Source organism: Diuraphis noxia, unplaced genomic scaffold, assembly GCF_037042655.1.
Source record: "Diuraphis noxia isolate RWA-SAM2 unplaced genomic scaffold, SU_Dnox_SAM2 contig0001, whole genome shotgun sequence".
NCBI classification, from domain to species: Eukaryota; Metazoa; Arthropoda; class Insecta; order Hemiptera; family Aphididae; genus Diuraphis; species Diuraphis noxia.
The window spans coordinates 65,264,217-65,283,848 of record NW_028301711.1 but is presented as its reverse complement, the minus strand read 5'-3'; the positions used below and the strand labels follow the sequence as shown (position 1 = coordinate 65,283,848).

The following is a 19,632-nucleotide window of genomic DNA, read 5'->3' as shown; positions in this document are numbered from 1 at the left end:
TCATAAAACTGGTTAGTTTGCTTTATAAATTGTTTTTTTGTGTATTTATTTTTTGTTTCTAGTTCTAAAAGCATGGAATTTACAATCGGAAGTTAAAAAGTTTTGTGTTTTTCTATTTTTTATTTTTCCACATAGTATTTCTAATTCTTCTGATACTTCACATGCAGATATGTTGTCCCCTTCTATTCTTTTTATAGTGTCACAAACGACTTTTAATTGACTTTGTATAAAATGAAACCATATTATTGCAACGGGGTCATTAAAAAATGATTTTAAAATGGTTGGGCATTTATCCTGAGTGTCAAAGTACAATTTTAAAGCTGGATACATTTCAATAATTCTGGCGACTGCTGTTTGTAAGGATAGCCATCTTGTCTTTACACTTTCAAGTACGTTTTTGTATTGTGTATTTGTAAAATCACAAAATTCTTTTAATGCTTCCACTCTCACAGTATAAATATAAAAGTACTGAAATATTTTATTAACGATACATTCGATATCAATAGGTAAGATATCTGTACTAGTTTGCATAGCGTTGTGCAGAATATGAGCTGCACAACCAATTCCAGAAATGTTAGTCTTTAAATTAGTGTTCAAAATCGTAAAAACATTTTTTGTTCCCCTCCTTGCAGCACCACCAAAATTGGACGTGTCGCGTGAATAGGTGATTCGCAGAAACTATCGGTTATCGTTATCGCATGCCACGGTCCGCGATAGATTCATAGAATTAATACTATACATTATTACCTAATAACTAATTTACTACTACTATCATAGTAGTACGGTACAATTATTACACTATGCTATTTTTAAAATTCATATATTATAATTTAATTATATGGAAATAACGGAATTAAAACGGGACAATCTTCTGAAAATGGGATAAAAAGCGTCCCGTTTAAAGTTTCTCGGGACAACGGGACATAATGACAAAAAAGGGACAATCCCGTTTTAAACGCGACGTATGGTCACCCTATTCTACAGTTATTAGTTTTTGAATACCAACAAAATAAGAATATCGATACAAGAGATAAACCGAGTGAACATCCAATGATATAAAAATTCAATCGCTCATACTTTAAAAAATTTAATTTAACTTTCCAATAGACATTTTATATTTAATAAAAATAGACAAACTCATATAGAATAGTGTAGTGAATTTTCAAATCTAGATGAATTTTTAACTCAAAATCATTTCAAATTTTCGTTATTTTTGCATATTTCGTCAAAGTTCGAACTTTAAATGCTCATTAAAAAAATGTGACTATGTATTTTTAATATTTTTTAACTACCATTATTACAATAAATTAATATATAAAGGCATGATATTACATTTTGAAGTTTTTTTTACCCATCGAATAAAAATGTATTGACATTTATAGGAAAAAAATTGAAGATTAAAAATATCTATAAATAATTTAAAATACATATAGTCAAAACTAGATACTTTTATTAAGTCAGGCACTCAGGCCAAATTAAAAATATAACAAATACTTATATAATATAGTAATTTTGTTTAATAAATATTTTTTTGCAATTTAAATATTTAATAATAAATAAAAAATTATAATAATTAAAACTTTTATAATAATAAACGACGATTAAATGGTACACATTTTTTAAATTCTTCAATGACATTCTCAACATCAACGTTATTAGTCAAAGATTGATTATGATGGATTTTTTTGTATCTAAGAAAATAATCACAGACGAAAATAATATTGAACAAAATTAATTCCGAGTTTAGTCACACACCGTCTTTTTTGGACTAAAAATACCTGTAAATTGAACAAGCAATAGTTAATTGTTTTAAATAGCATTAAATTATAGCTTGACTAAGCTTACTCATTGTAAGTAATTTGAAAAATTATAAATACCCGATCTTTTAGACAGCGATGCGACTAACGGAGGTTAATAATAAATAAATTATTTGGTGATGTATACTAATGTGTAAAATGTATAAAATAATAATTATTATTATTATAATTAATATGGTACTATACTTTAAATAACAATTAAAATATTTAACTTATCCTTTATATATCATAAAAAAATATTCCAATTAATAATTAGCCCTCCACGATTTTGTAATGTAAGAATCTTGTGATTTATGAACAATCGTCAGTCAATGATAAAAATAAGAATTTATACTAAAAGAAATTATTTGAAAATATTTAAGTAGGTACCTAGATAGAATCGACAATAATTGTCTACGAGTAACAAACGTTATCAATTGGCGACTTATTACGTAAAATAAACTATTACTTGCTATTACCTATATAAAAATAAACATCAAATGTCTAAATTAAACAATAAACAATAACTGATAAAACCAATTATTCGAGTACCTATATAGAATAGACTATACGACTTCATATTTCCATAGTCAATGTTAAAAAAGCAGGAAAGTGGATGTCGCTCTGCTGTACAGTAGGTTACTAGTGGGTTACTGTACCTGATGGATGGAATTAAATTTGAATCCAATGATATTATATCATTGTATAGGAAAAACGATTCTGAGCGAAGACGGTTTATCTGTCTAGGATATATTATAGATTATTAAAAGTTTTCAAATCTTAGATTTAAAATAAAATTTTTTAATGAATTTCTAGCTTAAAATAATTTGCGAATTTTCGTGATTTTTACATAATATGTTGTGAAAATTTCAAGTATCTACGGTCATTTATTTTAGAGTTACACCAAAATAAGAAAATTGCTAAATGTGAAATCCAGTGAAAATCCAATGTTGTAAAAATTTAAATTTCAAATGCTCATAAAAATTTAATTTGAATTTCCGGTAGACTTTTTATTTGTGATAAAGATTGAAAAACTTGTAAGGAATCTTGTATTACATTTTCAAGCTTTTCTGCCTAACAAATAAATTTGTATCGATATTAATTTAAAAAAACTAATAATGATCGAAAATTGCATGGTGGATAGAATATACTTATATAAATATTCGGAGAAAATTTCATGTAGGCTATGGTCATTTGTTTTAAAGTTACATCAAAAACCAAAATCGATTTTGTCGAAAACTGATTGTGCGTAAAATTTCCCGTTTTTCCCTTAATTTTTAGTTTGTTTTTCTCGATTATTTAGAAAAGTATTAAGAATTTTTCACTATTTGACCGCCCCCCCCCCCCAAAGTACCAACTAGATTCACTTTCTGGTTGAATGTGGAACTGAAGTCAAAAATCGAAGCACTTTTACTGCCCCAAAACGTGATGACAGACACAAAAAAAAAAACACACACATCATGGTAATCAATACATTCATCGCTCCGCTCAAAATCTAAAATAAAAGTTATTATTATGTTCATTGTGTAGTGTGTACAATTTAATTTAAGAAATCATATCAAGACATCAAGTCCACATATTCGTACACTTATAATAATAGGTATACGTAACATTTAAACAGAAAATTCATTAATTTTAGATGCCAAAAATAAAGTTTCAAATAAATATATTATTAGGCATTCTAAAAAAATCAATTTATTATGTTATAATAGGTACTATAATCCTCATTTGTACTCATTTTAACTATATACTATATTATATAAAACATACTATAATGTATAAGTTAACATGTATAAATATATTATTTTATATTTATAATGCCTAAATAATTATTAAAAATATAATATAATATATACATATTTTTAGTCAGTATTAGGTCAGGCCATGGCCTGACTTGCCTGATCCGTTGTAGTTTCCCTTCGACTTAAAAATATTTGAAATATTTTTAAAATTTTATCAAATACCTATAGAAAATACATTAAAAAATTATTCAGTGAAAATGGCATGTATCTATCATGTTTAAAGTTACGCTAACATCCAAAATCGATTTTCTCAAAAACCAATTTTTGCGTAAAAATTCCCATATTTCCTTATTTTTTTTCCTGAGCCTTTTGAAAACTACTGGGAATTTTTTGACCTCCCTAATGCACCAACTATTTTCACTTGCCCACCGGAAAATAGCTACTGAAGTTGAAAATTTAAGCATTATTTCGATAACTTCTCTTTTACACACTGTACATAAAAAAAAAATATATATTATAAACATTTTGTGTAAATTTCAAGCACCTACAGTATTAGTTTTTGAATTACAATTATAAATAGGAAAATCTTCTTATGAGAAATTAAGTCAATATCCAATATTGTAAACATTTAAACTTCAAACTTCATAAACATTTAATTTGATTTTCCAGTAGAGATTTTTTTGTGTAATTAAGATTTTATAAAAATTCCAATTTCAGACAAGCATCAAACAATTATTGTGGTTTTACATTCATTTTTTTTTTTTTTTAATTTCAACTAACAATGACATGATTATGAAGAATTTTGTATCACATTTTCAAGTGTTTGTGACTGAGTAAATTTTTTTTTTTCAATATTAATTAAAAGTATACCTTGTTCCAAAAAAGTATACACCAGATTTACGTAGCAAAACCGGTTTGCCTATTGCCACCTGGTGTCTTCTCTTTTGGAACAAAGTATATTATACTAATCAAAAATATCATAATATGTTTATAATTAGCTCAACAACATTGGTCAAAACATTTTTATAATTGTATAGTGTATAGAATATGTCATCGGTGATTAGAATTTATTTCAAACATCTTTATGGTTTTTTTTTTCGGCACTTTTGATAGCTACCTACTAGAAATTTTATATTTCGACCTCCCAAATCCAAATGCATAAACTATATTCATTTTCTCACCGGAAAAGATACTTGAGTTGAAAACCAAAATGGTATTTCAACTATACTTATCATATACACAGACACAAAAAATGATTATAATAAATAAGTACTAAAATCAATACATTTATCATTCAGTTTAAAATTCAAGATATAAAAATTAAATAATCTAGATAACCAAAACAAATAAGACGGTTTTCTACCAATATAATTTTTTCATTGTATATTATGGCTACGGTTTTACTAGGTAGTAATTTTATCGAGTCATCTCCCTCGAAAAGATCACAAGATGCCACAAGATTACAAGAACCACAGACAACAGACTACAAAGCGCTATACCGATAGAATTTAAGCCCCAATTCAAACGATTAATTACATCGATAATATAAATTTTATACTATAATAATATATAGTATTATAATTATTTAAATTATCATGGTAAGTATTGAAGTATATTATTATAAATTATTTATTAATATCGTGTATCGTATGTAATTCCCAACACGCTGTAAGTGCTAACTGTGGTATAGTTTTGAGTCAATTGTTAACTAGTTTGTGTGAACTGAGTACAAACTAATACCTAATTAGTTAAACTGGCGACCATATTGCTCAAAACTGCATCGCCAAAACATGCCTATTATATTATTCATTATTTGTTGTACAAAGCAGAAACGGAAGCACGCCAAGCACGGAGTTTCTTGTTAAATTATATTTAAGGAAGACATTTTTGGGTGTATCGACTGTATCGGTTCAATATGGTTCATTCAAAACGTTATACGTGCGGTTTATCAGCGATACGCACCGAACCGTATCGGTCTCAGCCACTCTGGTCACCGACTTCGATAGTCGAAACGACGTGTCACCGTGTCAGTACGTTGCTATAACTATAGTATGGGGCGTATGGGCGGTGTCCAAACAACATTATCAGCGGTTATCTGTGATCGATAGTAATAAACAAATTATACACGATAATCGACAATCGTAGTTGAAGTTTCACGATTTATTCATTTCCGCGAAGCCGTGAAATACTGATTTCGTTGTGCTACAGTTTTATTCATTTCTTGTAATTTGTAAGTATTTCTAGTTTCCAATTTGAACACATTCAAAATTTTTATATTGCATAGTGTTGCATTGTTACCCAAACGTTCATTCTCCAACCGAAAAATTAGTGAAAAAACGTAGGATTTCTAACATAGGATTTTTTTTTCTTTCTAGAATCCCAGATACGTGATTTGGCTGCTGTACGAAATGACTTCAGTCAAAAATAAAACCTTCAAATGGTCTTTAGATTTTACCAGGTAAATAGCTCATCTCTAATTATTTATTTCATAGATAATATCTTATTAAACTACAATGATGCAAGATTTTCAAGGGAGAAATTGGAGTGAATCGATATGTATCGATTTAATTTTGAGTGTTTAAGAAGTTACACGTTCAATATACAAGTGATAAGTACCAATCCGTATAGGCCTTACACTTCGATAAGAGTCGGTTCATAACTTTACTATTCTCAGTCAATATGTATCGAACTCTTCTTGTTGAAAACCATTATGTTTTATTACATATTCATTACATTATGCAAAGTTATATTTTATAATAATTGTACTTGAATTTATTTGTATTCCTTAGAAGCAAACATGAAAAATCGTCAGACAACGTAAGTCCACCAGGATATAGTCAATTAGCTGGACAAAATGGTACTGAACTGTCAAAAGACAGTGAATCGAGTAGACTAATTATTAAAAAATCTTGGGATCTAGCGTTAGGACCACTAAAACAAGTACTAGAGTTAACCAATTTTAAATTTTATATTCAATTATTAATATTCTTTATTGTTAGGTACCAATGAACTTGTTTATTATGTATATGGCTGGAAACTCGATTTCTATATTTCCAATCATGATGGTTGGTATGTTGATAGTAAGACCAGTCAAAGCATTATTTACACTACAAACGAGTAAGTTAATAATATTAAAACTTTTGTGTCGATTTCTGTAACTAGTATATTAAATTTAAATAGTCAGACAGATATAGGTGAAAGTCTTACCTATATACCTAATTTTGAATACAAAAAAAATAGGTTATTTGTGTATTCATTATTAATACTTACCTTTACTTAGCTATAAAATGTTATTAGTTCAGAACTATATGATTAGCGAATAATAATTAGTAATTACCAAACACTATACATATTGTTATTTAATATTTACATAAAGTTTCAATAGACAGGATTTTTTGTATATGTTTAACTTTATAATTGCAATAATATTGAATTTTTCAAAAACAATTTATGAAATAAATGTTATGAAATAAGCCAAAACATTATTGAAACCATGATGCATAAATTATCAACTATAAGTAATTTAGTATTCAATAATATTATTTTAAAAGATATACATACTATTATGTAAAATTATGTTTTTACAAGTTAACACAAGATAAAGCTTAGTGTTGTTATATTTACATTTAATTATTAAAAATCATAAATTATTGTTTCAAAATTGATTCATACAAGCTATTACTTTTAATAAGATATGCTATTTTTTAAATTAAATGATTTTCTAGTAAAATGACTTAATATTAAACTTTTACATATAAACAACAAATATATTTACATGCATATTATATATATATATAAAACAATTTAAATTTAACTGATATTTTATTGGTTCAAATAATGTTTGGTAATTGTTTTTCATATTTATTTTATAAGAGTTGTAAATAAAATATTTTTACCCTTAATTTATATTATATGTATTAAGATTAACATTGTTTTACCATAAATAAATTATCCAAAAACAAGAACATTTTAATTTCTCCATGAAGGTAATTTTCTAATCGTAAATATCTTATATTCTATGGTTAATAACTTTTTTATGAATTTTCTTTAAAAAAACTTGAATTTTCATCAAATGATCAAATCAATATTGCCTTTTAATGAATATAAGTATTTACAAATAATACCTTCTTTTTTTTACATTTGTTCAACTCTGAATATATAGTAATTTAATTTATTCAAACATATATAAAACATTTTAACTCTTGACATATAACATACTGATAACAAAAATGGTTTTGGTGATTAGGTATTGAACTTAATTGTATTACCATTTATTAAAAAGAATTTATTTTTCTACAAGAAATGTTTGCATAAATTATTGAAGTTCGATTCCAAGACTATTGGCCATTCCAAAAAACTTTGTCAGGACAACAGGACTCCTAATAATTGTGTATTATATGTTGTTGGTATAATGCTAATATCAATACTATATTATTATGATAATATCGTAATGATTAACATTATTACATTTGTAATATTTTTAATGAACTTGGTTTAACTTAATGTATTACTAACAGTTTAAATAAATTAGAAAATAGAGCAGAAAAGTATCATAATGTATATATGCTCAGAATAATTTAACATTGCAATGTCTCATCATTAAATTCATATTTAACATATCAATTATTATATTTCTATAATATAGTTCTATAAGGAGAGTAGCTTTCTAAGTTATTTTTTTTACAATTCAATACTAATATAGACTATAGTTATTGTTACAGCGAGTGTTTTTATGCAATTGTGTATTTTTCCCCTTTCACATTTTTGAGATTTTTCAGTAATCTTTACAAACTTAAATGTTTGAATTTTGAATCTAATCTCATATTTTGTTTTTGCATGTTACTTCAGGCTTAATGGTTAATGTATATTCATGAATATTTTGGCAAACTTGATTATTTTTTGTTAATTAATTAAATAAATAATAAAAATAATAATTGTAAGTTTTTTAATTTATTTTAGGTCATAAATTTAGAAAATAGTAAAAATAATTATCGATTAAAAATTTAAAAATTATTTAATAATATTACACAATTTAATTTTTTTCTTTCATATTTTCTTGATTTTGACTGTATATTATATGGCACATTTAAATGATTTTAGTGTGTACAAATTTGCGCTCAAGTTAAAATGAAACATTTTATTACTTATTAAACTATTAATACTTACTATTTTATTTAATATTCTATTACATAATTTTCATGGGCCGCAAGTTGGGCATACCTGCAGTATAACTTCATTTAATCTGGATTAATTGGGACTAAGTTATCCAGATTATATTAAACAAAGTAACCTATAAAATGAGCCAAGGAACATATTTTTTTTAAATTAATATAAAATTAATTGAATAATTCCATATGTAAAAGTATATTATAGTCTACAGATTTAAGAAGTACAAAAGTAATTAATTAGTGTACAAGACTTAATGCAATACATTATTAGGCCCTACAAAATAACTAGTTATTTCAATATTATGTTTCTAATATGTAATATTCAACAAACTGTTAGGCACCTAACTTTTTTATTTTTAAAAATAATTAAGTAAAATAAAAACATGATTCAGAATACATTTGATTACTTAGACCATATGTAATGTTGCACATAAGTATAGTATTTATTTTGATTATTTATCACTTTTGTTTTTTCATATTATTTTATAAGTCTAAAATATTAATATAATTTTTATTTTGCAGCATTTAAAACCATTGAAGGAACACAAGCATGGGGTCAAAAATTTATATTCTTCGTTGGAAATTGCGTTAATATTGTTTTAGCATTATATAAATGTCAATCTATGGGTTTATTACCAACACATGCTTCAGATTGGCTTGCATTTATCAATCCACCTACTAGAATGGAGTACTCCGGAGGCGGTTTTGTTTTAAGTTAATTGAAAATGCAATTAAAGAAATTTATAAACTGTATTATGAAACTGAAACGACAAATTAAATGCCTCGTTTGGAAATTGTGATTGTATTTCAGTGTTTTTTAGGCATATGTATTGAATTATTTAACAACACATGGCATATTTTCGATAATTTTGTATAATTGTCACAAATTTTTTTTATTTAATTATGTACTGTAATAGTTTTATAGTAGTATTAAATTTATAATATTTTATGAAAGTAGTATGTGTAATATTTATGTATCCAGAAACAGCTAAAATATATTGAAAATAATAGTTCAAGGGTGTCTTTAAAAATATATATTACATAAAACTTATTAATATTTTATTATTGTGTTTTATTTACTTTATGTTACTATTATATATTTGCTTATAAATGTATTGTTAATTGTTAGGGTGGATTTATTTTAGCAAGCTACAAATTTACTTCTATAAAATACATTTACATTCAGTTTGCTTGATCATCAGAAACATAATTTTATTGTAGTTTATTATTATAAATATGAATTTTGAAGAATGTATTGGTTTGTTAATCAACATTTATAAGTACAAAATTATTTGGAATTATGGAATAATGTAAGGGATACTAGTTATGTATTTTTGGTTAGTTAATCTTTGCATTTTATAGTATTAGAAATTGATAAATATTGAACATCAATAGACAAGAGTAGCCTAAATAACAAATAAATTTTTTTTTTTTTTTTAACAGTTTAAATTATTACACATCGAAATGCAAAGACCAATATACAACAATGATACAAGCATATTTTTCAAAGAATAATAAACAATACAATATAACAACGGAACTATTAGCATGTTTTTATTGAGGAAATAGCCATTTATAAATTATTAGTAATAATTACTATCAACTTATATTTACAATTTGAACATTTATTTATTTTGAATTTTGAAGTAATTTATTGCTTAGGCTTCATTATTTCTTCTAAATATTTTTTCATTTTTTCTATAATTACTCCAGGATCATCAACTTTAGCTACCTGTGACATATTTTTATAAGTTAATAGGATTTAAAGGAATGAATTCTAAAAATAAAACTTACTTCATAGTTTTGTGCTGCATATATCCCTGTATAAACACCCAGACTAAAGGAAGCCTAAAATATATAAATAAACAAATTGCAATAGTTAAAATTGTATAAATGTCCAATACAAAAATATTTTTATTTTAACTCTAAATTTAATTTAACTACAAAAACTAAAAATTCTTATTCTTTTATTCACATAAACATCTATTTTATTTATATCTGAAGTCAAGGGCATCTTACATGAGCTGAATGAGTTGGTTTTTCTAGCTTTGATATCTCCGGTTTCTATAAATATGACATTTTGAAATTTGAAATAAATTAAGCTCAAGGAGCTTAGGACACTGTTCTAATTTGAGTCATTAATATTGGGCCTTTTTAAAGGAGAGCACCTTAAAGTTATAGTTTAGTTACTGACTGAGCGATCATCAAAATTATAGGGTATTTCCATGTAAATAAAAACGTGCAATTTGACAAAAGCCAGTCTTAAAATGCAACATGCAAGTAAAAGAAAATAGTCTGCCCACCAAAGAGGTGAAACCTGCATAACAGTTAACTATGCTCTTTTTTAAGTCAATAACCTTAAAAGAGGATGTCAACACAGAATTTATCTAAATATTATCTCAAACCTATTAAACATAATTTAAATTTCTACAATTTTTTTTGTTTATTTCTAAAGTCGAATATAAAAACAAATAACTATTATATTGATATTTCATCCCCTTAAAAATATTATTCTTTAACTTTTCTGTAGTGAGTGATTTTAATCTAAGATTACTTAAAAACATAGAAAAAATGATTCTGCGTAAATGTTTTGTCTATGTTGATCACTGGCCAGAGAGAGGAAACGAAATAGTACGCTGATATCCTATTAGTACATCAATTTCATTCATGTGCAACACATTTTCTATAATTTTTTTTTCACAATTTTGATCAGACCACTTTGGTAGACAGACTTTCAGGTCTCAAACTTGACCCACATTTATTTTATCAATTAAACTTATTATTCAGCTGTGTAACAGATGATCTGGTAGCTAATAAAAATGTTTTACATTAATATGAGTGTTTCAATAATTATACTTTTATAACAATAGTGCCTTAGCACGCTACATAGTCTTAAAGTTCAAGTTCTTACACATGACAAAAACCAGAACCCCCCTTTTTTTTTTTTTTTGAAAAAGAACCTTATAACATCAATAATTATCTGTGTGTGTCTCATAGTAAACAAGTTTTCTTTCATAGCAGATTTACACTAGACAGAAACAACTTTTCAAAAATATGATCTGTTTAAAAACTATATTGTCATAAATCATAAACAATTTTAGTATTAGTTAATGTTAATTTATTGTTTTCAATAACACATTACCTAATAATAATTCATGTAAAACATTGCTACTCATTATAAAGTAAATCTTTTTCTTAACATATAAGTAAAAAACTTATTGACATTATTTAACTTACAAGTGTAGATAAGAAGCCCATGTTGTTAAAAGTAGTATGGCTTTCTGAAAATGAGATTTTAAAAAAACATTAAAATTGTATGATAAATACATCAACATTAGGGTGATAATTAAAAACATGAAAAATAATAAAGTTATATATTTAATTTGTCCCGCCCACCTAAAATTTTCCGTATTATATAAAATATATTTTATGAATTTTATTTTATTTGGTTGATATTATTTAGAGGTAGGGCAATACATTTATTTTTCTGAAGTTATAAATAGCATAGATATTATTGCACTTGTGCTCGATATAAACACGATGATGATTTGTAGTACACCGGTTCACATAGTAACGATTTTACCGTAATTATAATTATTTTGTTGTGAATATACTATTAATAAATTCGTTCGTAATATTAAATTATATTAGTATTGTATCATGTAAGTTGTACAATTAGTACGCTCAAGTTTTTATGTTCACTAATTTATATAAATATTAAATATATAATTTTATATTATAATATTTATTATTTATCACATAATACGTATTACATTTATAATATATATATATATATATATATATATATATATATATATTATATTTTAGATATTATAATCAAAATAATATGGCTAGCACTAGTACTACTATTACAGTTAAAATGTATAATAAAGATCGAGGGGGAGAGGCACTTGAGTCTAGAGTCTTGATCCATCACTAGCAGTAAAAGAAAAAAGAAGGTGAAATAATAGAAGATACAGTCAAGTTATCAAGATTTCAGCCTAAAGATGACTACAAAAAATTGTTAAAACTTTACCCTATATTCCTAGGAGATGAAACTACTAAAGATTTTAACATTCATAAATCTGGGGCTTTACATTGAGTTGGATTTATGGCAAAGTTAATTTACAGCTTGAAAATGTAGTTATTGACTTGACCATAGTAAAATCTTTATATGAAGGAATTAAATAGAAGCCTTGTAATTTGATATTTGCCAAGCCTTGTGAATTCAAAATTGCATGAATTACATTTAACACATGATAATAACACTTACTTTAAAATGCAACTAAAATAATTTCGTACAATAATGCGGAGACTAGAGAAATAAACGCAAGCTCCACCATAAAGTTCTAAATAGTTAGTACCTAAATTGAAATTTTAAATTATAATTTCGTAACTGGAGCCACAAAATGAAAAACTGGAGAGTTATAATGATATTGATTGCTTATCCGGCATCGTACGGTTACAGTGGTACTCCGGTTATCAAGACAGCGGGCAAATGGGTAATCGGTGAATGATAATAATATGATTTTTATTTTTATTATTATTATTATTATTATTATTATTATCACCAACATTTATTTCCCAGAGTTATTACCCGGTTAACGAGGACGATACTACTACTACGTGATATTGTAAATGTTATATGGTGATATTACGATTGTTGATCGGTCCGCGGACGTTCGGTCGATCAGTGATCACTTGCCGAATCATCAATCAACACTACCTGTCTACTTTAAAAAAAATTATTGTTTTCGTACTTAAAATTTAAGTCAATTGTATATCAAAAATAATTCTGACGGCATTGAGCTTTGAAATCCCACCATTTTGCGACCAAATAAGTAAGTAATTATCTATATATGAGTTACCAAAAGAACAATCAGCAAATATTATTTTTTTAGCCATACCAATTTGTGTTTTTCGAAATCGTCTTCAGGACACCAATCCGTCATGTACAAATGCGGAATACATTCTATTGTACATGTCACTGCACCATCAATTGAATTCGCAAAAAGTTTGGCTCGGTAAGTTGATTAATAACTGAGTTATAACTTAGTTTAAGAGTACCTATTACACTGTGAACTGACATATTAAATTTAAAATTATTTTCATTTTTATTTTCAAAATATGCTGATTTAATTTATTTTTTCAGTTGGACTCATCCATAAATAATTTTAAATTTATACGATAGTAATATTTTAATTTTAATCTTAGCAGTAGGTATAAAAGTTTCATTAATTTAAAATTATTTTTCACTATTAGTAATACTTACCTCATGTAGGTATTTTTACAATTATTTATTTAACTTCGATATTCAATATTAATTATTCAATTATTATATATTTATATGATTATATGGTACATAGGCGAATCTAGGAATTCACTGCAGGGTGTGCCTTTACCTCAAAAAAGCCCTCTGTAGTTCAAAATACCTCTCAGTTATCATATGTTTAAAATATGTTTACCATTTGAAATAACATTAATAATATTATTAAGATTAATTTTTATTGCCTAGTTTAGATGCTATTTTTCATGCTGTAGAATACACATGTAATGTTTCAAAATTATTCAATTTAATAAACTGCAACTATTGCAAAGTTGCAAAGTTCAATATATGTTACTCAATTTTTTTTTTGTACATATTTACAACCATTAATTAAATTGGTAATCAATTATGTTTAAAATTCTTGGAAGTTTAATATAACATCTTATTTATATTATTATTAATAACAAAGAATTGTATGAAATATATAATATAGGTGACTGATATATAGTAATAGGTGATATGATATTATACTTAATACTTCTGTGTTAAATGTTAATACTTAAGAGGACGCCAAACCCGTATGTGTTGTCTCCGTCGTACAAGTACGTAGCATAACAAATTTTACGCTCAGCAGATCACGTTTATCTCCGTTATTTTAAAATTTAGAGTGAATTTACCTATTATAAAAATTAAAGGCAAGATTATTACCGAGTGCATCTCATAAGTTTTTTATTATATTTTAATTTTAAAGCGAGTAATGAGTATTTTAAAATTGTAAATAATTTTTATATCTAAAAATACTCATAACTCGGCTTAAAATTAAAATATAATAAAAAGCCTATGAGATGCACTCGGTAATAATCTTGCCTTTAATTTTTTTAATAGGTCAATTCACTCTAAATTTTAAAATAACGGAGATAAACGTGATCTGCTGAGCGTAAAATTTGCTATGCTACGTACTTGTACGACGAAGACAACACAGCGGGTGTGGCGTCCTCTTAATACGAAATAAAGTATTTTTCATTTTGTCAATAACCATAAAAATGATAATTACTGATAAAATTAAATTACATAAAATAACTATGATTATGGCTACAAATTACGACTATAGTCGTGCTATAAATAAACAGGCATGTTTTCTCTATTCTTGAAAATATTGCTAATCTTTTATTAACTATGCTTATCATTATAATATTTATTGACAATATTTTTACCCATAATAATGTATTAAAATTAAAATAGAAATTATTTAATGTTTAGACTCAATATCATTGTAACTGAAGTCTGAAATGAGTATTATGGGCCCTACACAGGTTTATACGAGTCGCAGGATGTGCCCTGGCACACCAGGCACACCCTGTAGATTCGCCTATGATATGGTATATAGGTGTAAAAGTACAATAACGATAGATCATGTGTTAAAGAAAATTGACATTTTTATTTGTGCCTGTTACTAGTTTTCTTTCTCTTAGCAATGTGTAACATAGCAAATCTGTGTTCAGCATAGCCAATCTTGTTATATGAGCTTTAGTATTCGGCTTGTTTCACATGGGTGCATGTACTTTAATTTAGTTGATGTGCTGTATACTGGCAATGAAGTCAAAGTGATAAATATGAACTTAATCTATCACCAATGTAACTGAAAACACATGCCAAGTTATATTGCATAGATAATTGCCCATGTGAAATAAGTATTGGAGCTTGTCAAATTTAAAATGAAGAACATCATCATCATTTTTTACAATAATTCAATTTTTATGAGAGTTATGAGTATGTAAAATGTTACAATTTAAAAATGCTCATATATTACACTAATATTGAAATTACATAAAAAATTACTTATAATTTCACAAAAGGACACTTTTAATGTTCTTAACTTAAATTTTACAGTAGGTTATTACTATGTATGTGAGTGACTAATACTAAAAGTAACATCAACAAGTTAATTTAATTGATCGCAGAATTTTTATAATGTGCGTGGGTTAGAAAAAAAAACAAATAATGTGCTGACATTATCTTAATATTATAGTGTGATTTTCGAAATATTAAATAATTTCATGAAAAAATAAATAATTAGAAGATTAATTTAAATGGTTAATACTGTAGATTTTTTGTATCTATATATAGTATTTACTAAATATTACAAATTTTCACAGTTTACATAAGATTTACAAATAAATGAGAGGTTCAAGATTTTTTTTATAAATAACAATGAACTAGTGTGTTTAAACTTTAATTAATTATTTAAAGTATTTATTTGGAATTGAGACCATCATTGACATATTATTGTCAAATTTAAAGAAAGAAGTTTTAAATATTGTATATTTGTATAATATTTTATTTTTTTTAATATTACTAATATCTATTATTACAAATAGATACATAAAAAATTATACTTAAAATTACGATAAACAGATAGATAGAACATTTTTTATTCTTTTTTCTGAGGCTTCTCAAATTGTAATAACAAACAAAAACTAATCAATAAACTACCTTATGTGTAGGTAATATAAAAAGTTAATTTGTCTAAATTTATATTACAGAGGACTTATAACGAAGGATCTTGCTGCTTGTGTCAATTTAATTCCTAATGTTACATCAATTTATAAATGGAAAGGTGAAGTAATTGAAGACTCCGAAATACTGATGGTAAGAAAAATTATACAATAAGTAAATATTTTTTTTTATATAAAATAACTAGTATTCTGGAATTATGTATTTATATTTACTAATGATAACAAATTTTCTGTCAAGGCTATTGTAATTTATCCATCTATAATTTGTATAAAAATATATTTTAATTAATCATATTTAAATTATATAAACTATAATATATTTGTTAAAAATTTGCATTACTCTATATCTTTATATTGTTATGAAATAATAAACAATTATCAATCATTTCAACCTTTATGAATATAAAAATTAACTATTTTTTTAAATTTATTATTTATTAACAATTCCTAATTACTATTTTCTGTACCGATTAATTCACTTTTTATTTTATTTATAGGTTATAAAAACACGAACTTCAAGAATAGAAGATTTGACTAGTTATGTGGAGTAAGTTCTATGTTAGTATGTTCTCAAAAGTCAAGATAGCCAAAGAAAATTAATTTTGACTCTGTATTTATCTTTAAACCACAATATGGGATGCAGAAACAATTGATTAATAATATAGTTTTTCATTAAAAATGTAAATGGAGCAATCATGAGCCACTAATTCATGTTTAAAAGAGGATCATTAGCTTATTAGCTTATGAGTCATTATTATAGATTCATTAAATGTTTAGTGATTGTTAATGCAAATTGCAATTCACCTAACCTGAAAGATAATATATATTTATATTACAAGTTTAAAATATCAAATTGTTAATTGATCAGAATATTTATCAAAACTGCATATTATAAATGTTTTAAGTACCTAATAATAATTTAAAATGTTTAATTTAACATATTATGCAATTTAAACTTCAAATAATGTATTTATAATATTAGTATACTATGATTAAATTTAAGATTATACAAATTCTAAAAAGTTTTCCAACTGTTTATTTTCATTTAAAATCAAAACAGTTGTAAATGTATCTATCTTATATAATTTTAATTCACAGTAAAATTGATATGAGGAGTACTTCAGAAAAAAAACGAGTACAGGGTGTCCCACGGAGATCAGCTAACAAATGAAATTACTTTTGTTCTAATCAATATTTTTAAAATATAATTCATAGACACGCGCTACATTTTTAGAATACATTTTTATTTTTTAATACTGAAAATAAAAAACTTACGAATTGATTACATTTTTTTTCTAAATATTCAATATAGTCAAATTGTAAATCTGATTTTCAGAAAAATTTATATGGTTAAAATACTTGTTTAAGTCAAATAGCTGATTTTTTTTTAAAATATCAATATTTTCGTTAAGTAAATTACTTTCTAGTTTATGTTAGAAACATTTTAATTTCAAAAAATGAGTTTATCAACCAAATAATATTATTATAATAAAATAGTAGATACAATAAAAAATTTATTAAATTTGAACCTATAAAATGTTCATATAAAATATTTTTTGAAATAAAAATGTCTATAGCATAAATAAGATCGTAATTTACTTCACGAAAATATTGATATTTAAAAAAATTTTAAAATTCGGCCATTTTACTTAAGTGTTTTTACCATATACATTTTTCTGAAAATCAGATTTACAAATTAGCGGTATTGAAAATTTCGAAAAAAATTGATAAAATTTTTTCAGTATTAAAAAATAAAAAATGTATTCTATAAATGTAGCGTTAGTGTCTATGAATTATATTTAAAAGAAATTTTTTTTTAATATTGATTAGAAGAGGTGAGAATGAATTGTCAGATCTCCAAGGGACACCTTGTATGTTAAATAATTTATGAGTAATAAATTTATTTGGTTCATATAGTTAATAACAAATAGTCCAATATTCCATACTAAGAAAAGTGTTTAATCATTATTATAAATATGAATTATATAAATACATATGGATAAATAATGTATCACATAATTATGTACTTTCATTAGTTTATATTATCACTTTATTTAAATTAATTGTAATTATTCCTATTTACATCCATAAAACTATGTTTATTTTGATTAAAATATTTTTTTGTTTTATATGATTCATGTATCTAACAGTATTTTTCTGTTATAATGGGTATATTATTATTACTGTTTAAAAACTAATAATGACAAACATTTTTAGGTCTCAACACCCATATGATGTCTGCGAAGTAATTTCTACTAAAGTTAGTATTTTATATGGTTTAGTGGTAGTTAACATTTTTAATTATATGAATATGAATACAATTTTTTATTATTTACTTTTATTTATATAGGTAGCTTTTTAAAATAATATAGTTTTATTAGAAATGTCTAGTAAAGAGTCAAACATTTTTTTTCTTTTGCAGATAGAAAATGGTAACAATTCTTACATGAAATTTATATCAGAAAGTGTGCCAGAGGCTTCTGAAAATTAATCACTAACATAAAAGACTGATTTTTCTCAAACCAAAAAAATGTCACAATATATTAAGTCTTACCTGTATTATTTGATAAAATTATTATTAATTCAACTAAAAATCATTGTATAAATGTTGAACTTAGCTACAACTCTAATAATATTGTTATCAAATTAAATATGATTAAATTTTGATTCTATGTATTTTTCAAAACATTTCAATAAATGCATTTATGTTAATAAATTCTTGTATATACATTGTAAATACATTTATACATATAGATGTACACAAGAAGTTTGTTACCTTTTCGACTTTCATTATCTCGTATTCCTGAACAGCATAGTGAATAGAGAAATGTAAACGACCAATTCATATACAAATAACTCCAAACTTTTGCCATTCATTTACTGCATGGACTAAAAAAAAAAGTATGCCAAAGGATATAATTTTGGCCTCTAGTTATAATAATAAATAATAATAATAACCTCTTTGATTCTAGACTATAAGTTGCTAAATAATTAATTATTTCATCTTTTTTAATACATTTGATTAAATCTTGTTCTATATATAAGGATAAAATTAGTGGTTCAAGATGTTTTTGATTGATTGATGACCTTAGTTTTGTTTTTAAAATTTTCAATTATGAAAATGTACATTAGCGTGAAACTTGT

General features: G+C 24.9%; 3 protein-coding genes across 3 annotated transcripts; 2 read left to right on the top strand and 1 right to left on the bottom strand.

The window, feature by feature from the left end:
• Positions 1–5,608: 5,608 nt before the first annotated feature.
• On the top strand, positions 5,609–9,768 carry EMC4 (ER membrane protein complex subunit 4). The gene is made up of 5 exons (XM_015518323.2): positions 5,609–5,768; positions 5,914–5,996; positions 6,328–6,478; positions 6,538–6,655; positions 9,229–9,768. Exons 2-5 carry the CDS (start codon positions 5,947–5,949, stop codon positions 9,423–9,425), a joined length of 516 nt encoding a protein of 171 aa, XP_015373809.2. The 5' UTR covers positions 5,609–5,768; positions 5,914–5,946; the 3' UTR covers positions 9,426–9,768.
• A 467-nt stretch (positions 9,769–10,235) lies between these two features.
• LOC149061308 (uncharacterized) lies at positions 10,236–12,640 on the bottom strand. Its single transcript, XM_089214935.1, has 4 exons — positions 12,571–12,640; positions 11,944–11,987; positions 10,501–10,554; positions 10,236–10,438 (listed from the first exon to the last, which is right to left on the bottom strand). The coding sequence occupies exons 1-4, from the start codon at positions 12,638–12,640 to the stop codon at positions 10,358–10,360; spliced, it is 249 nt and encodes an 82-aa protein (XP_089071061.1). The 3' UTR covers positions 10,236–10,357.
• A 669-nt stretch (positions 12,641–13,309) lies between these two features.
• LOC149061307 (protein CutA homolog) lies at positions 13,310–19,204 on the top strand. The gene is made up of 6 exons (XM_089215872.1): positions 13,310–13,547; positions 13,608–13,730; positions 16,516–16,621; positions 16,986–17,035; positions 18,706–18,748; positions 18,911–19,204. The coding sequence occupies exons 2-6, from the start codon at positions 13,657–13,659 to the stop codon at positions 18,977–18,979; spliced, it is 342 nt and encodes a 113-aa protein (XP_089071998.1). The 5' UTR covers positions 13,310–13,547; positions 13,608–13,656; the 3' UTR covers positions 18,980–19,204.
• The last annotated feature ends 428 nt before the right edge of the window (positions 19,205–19,632 follow it).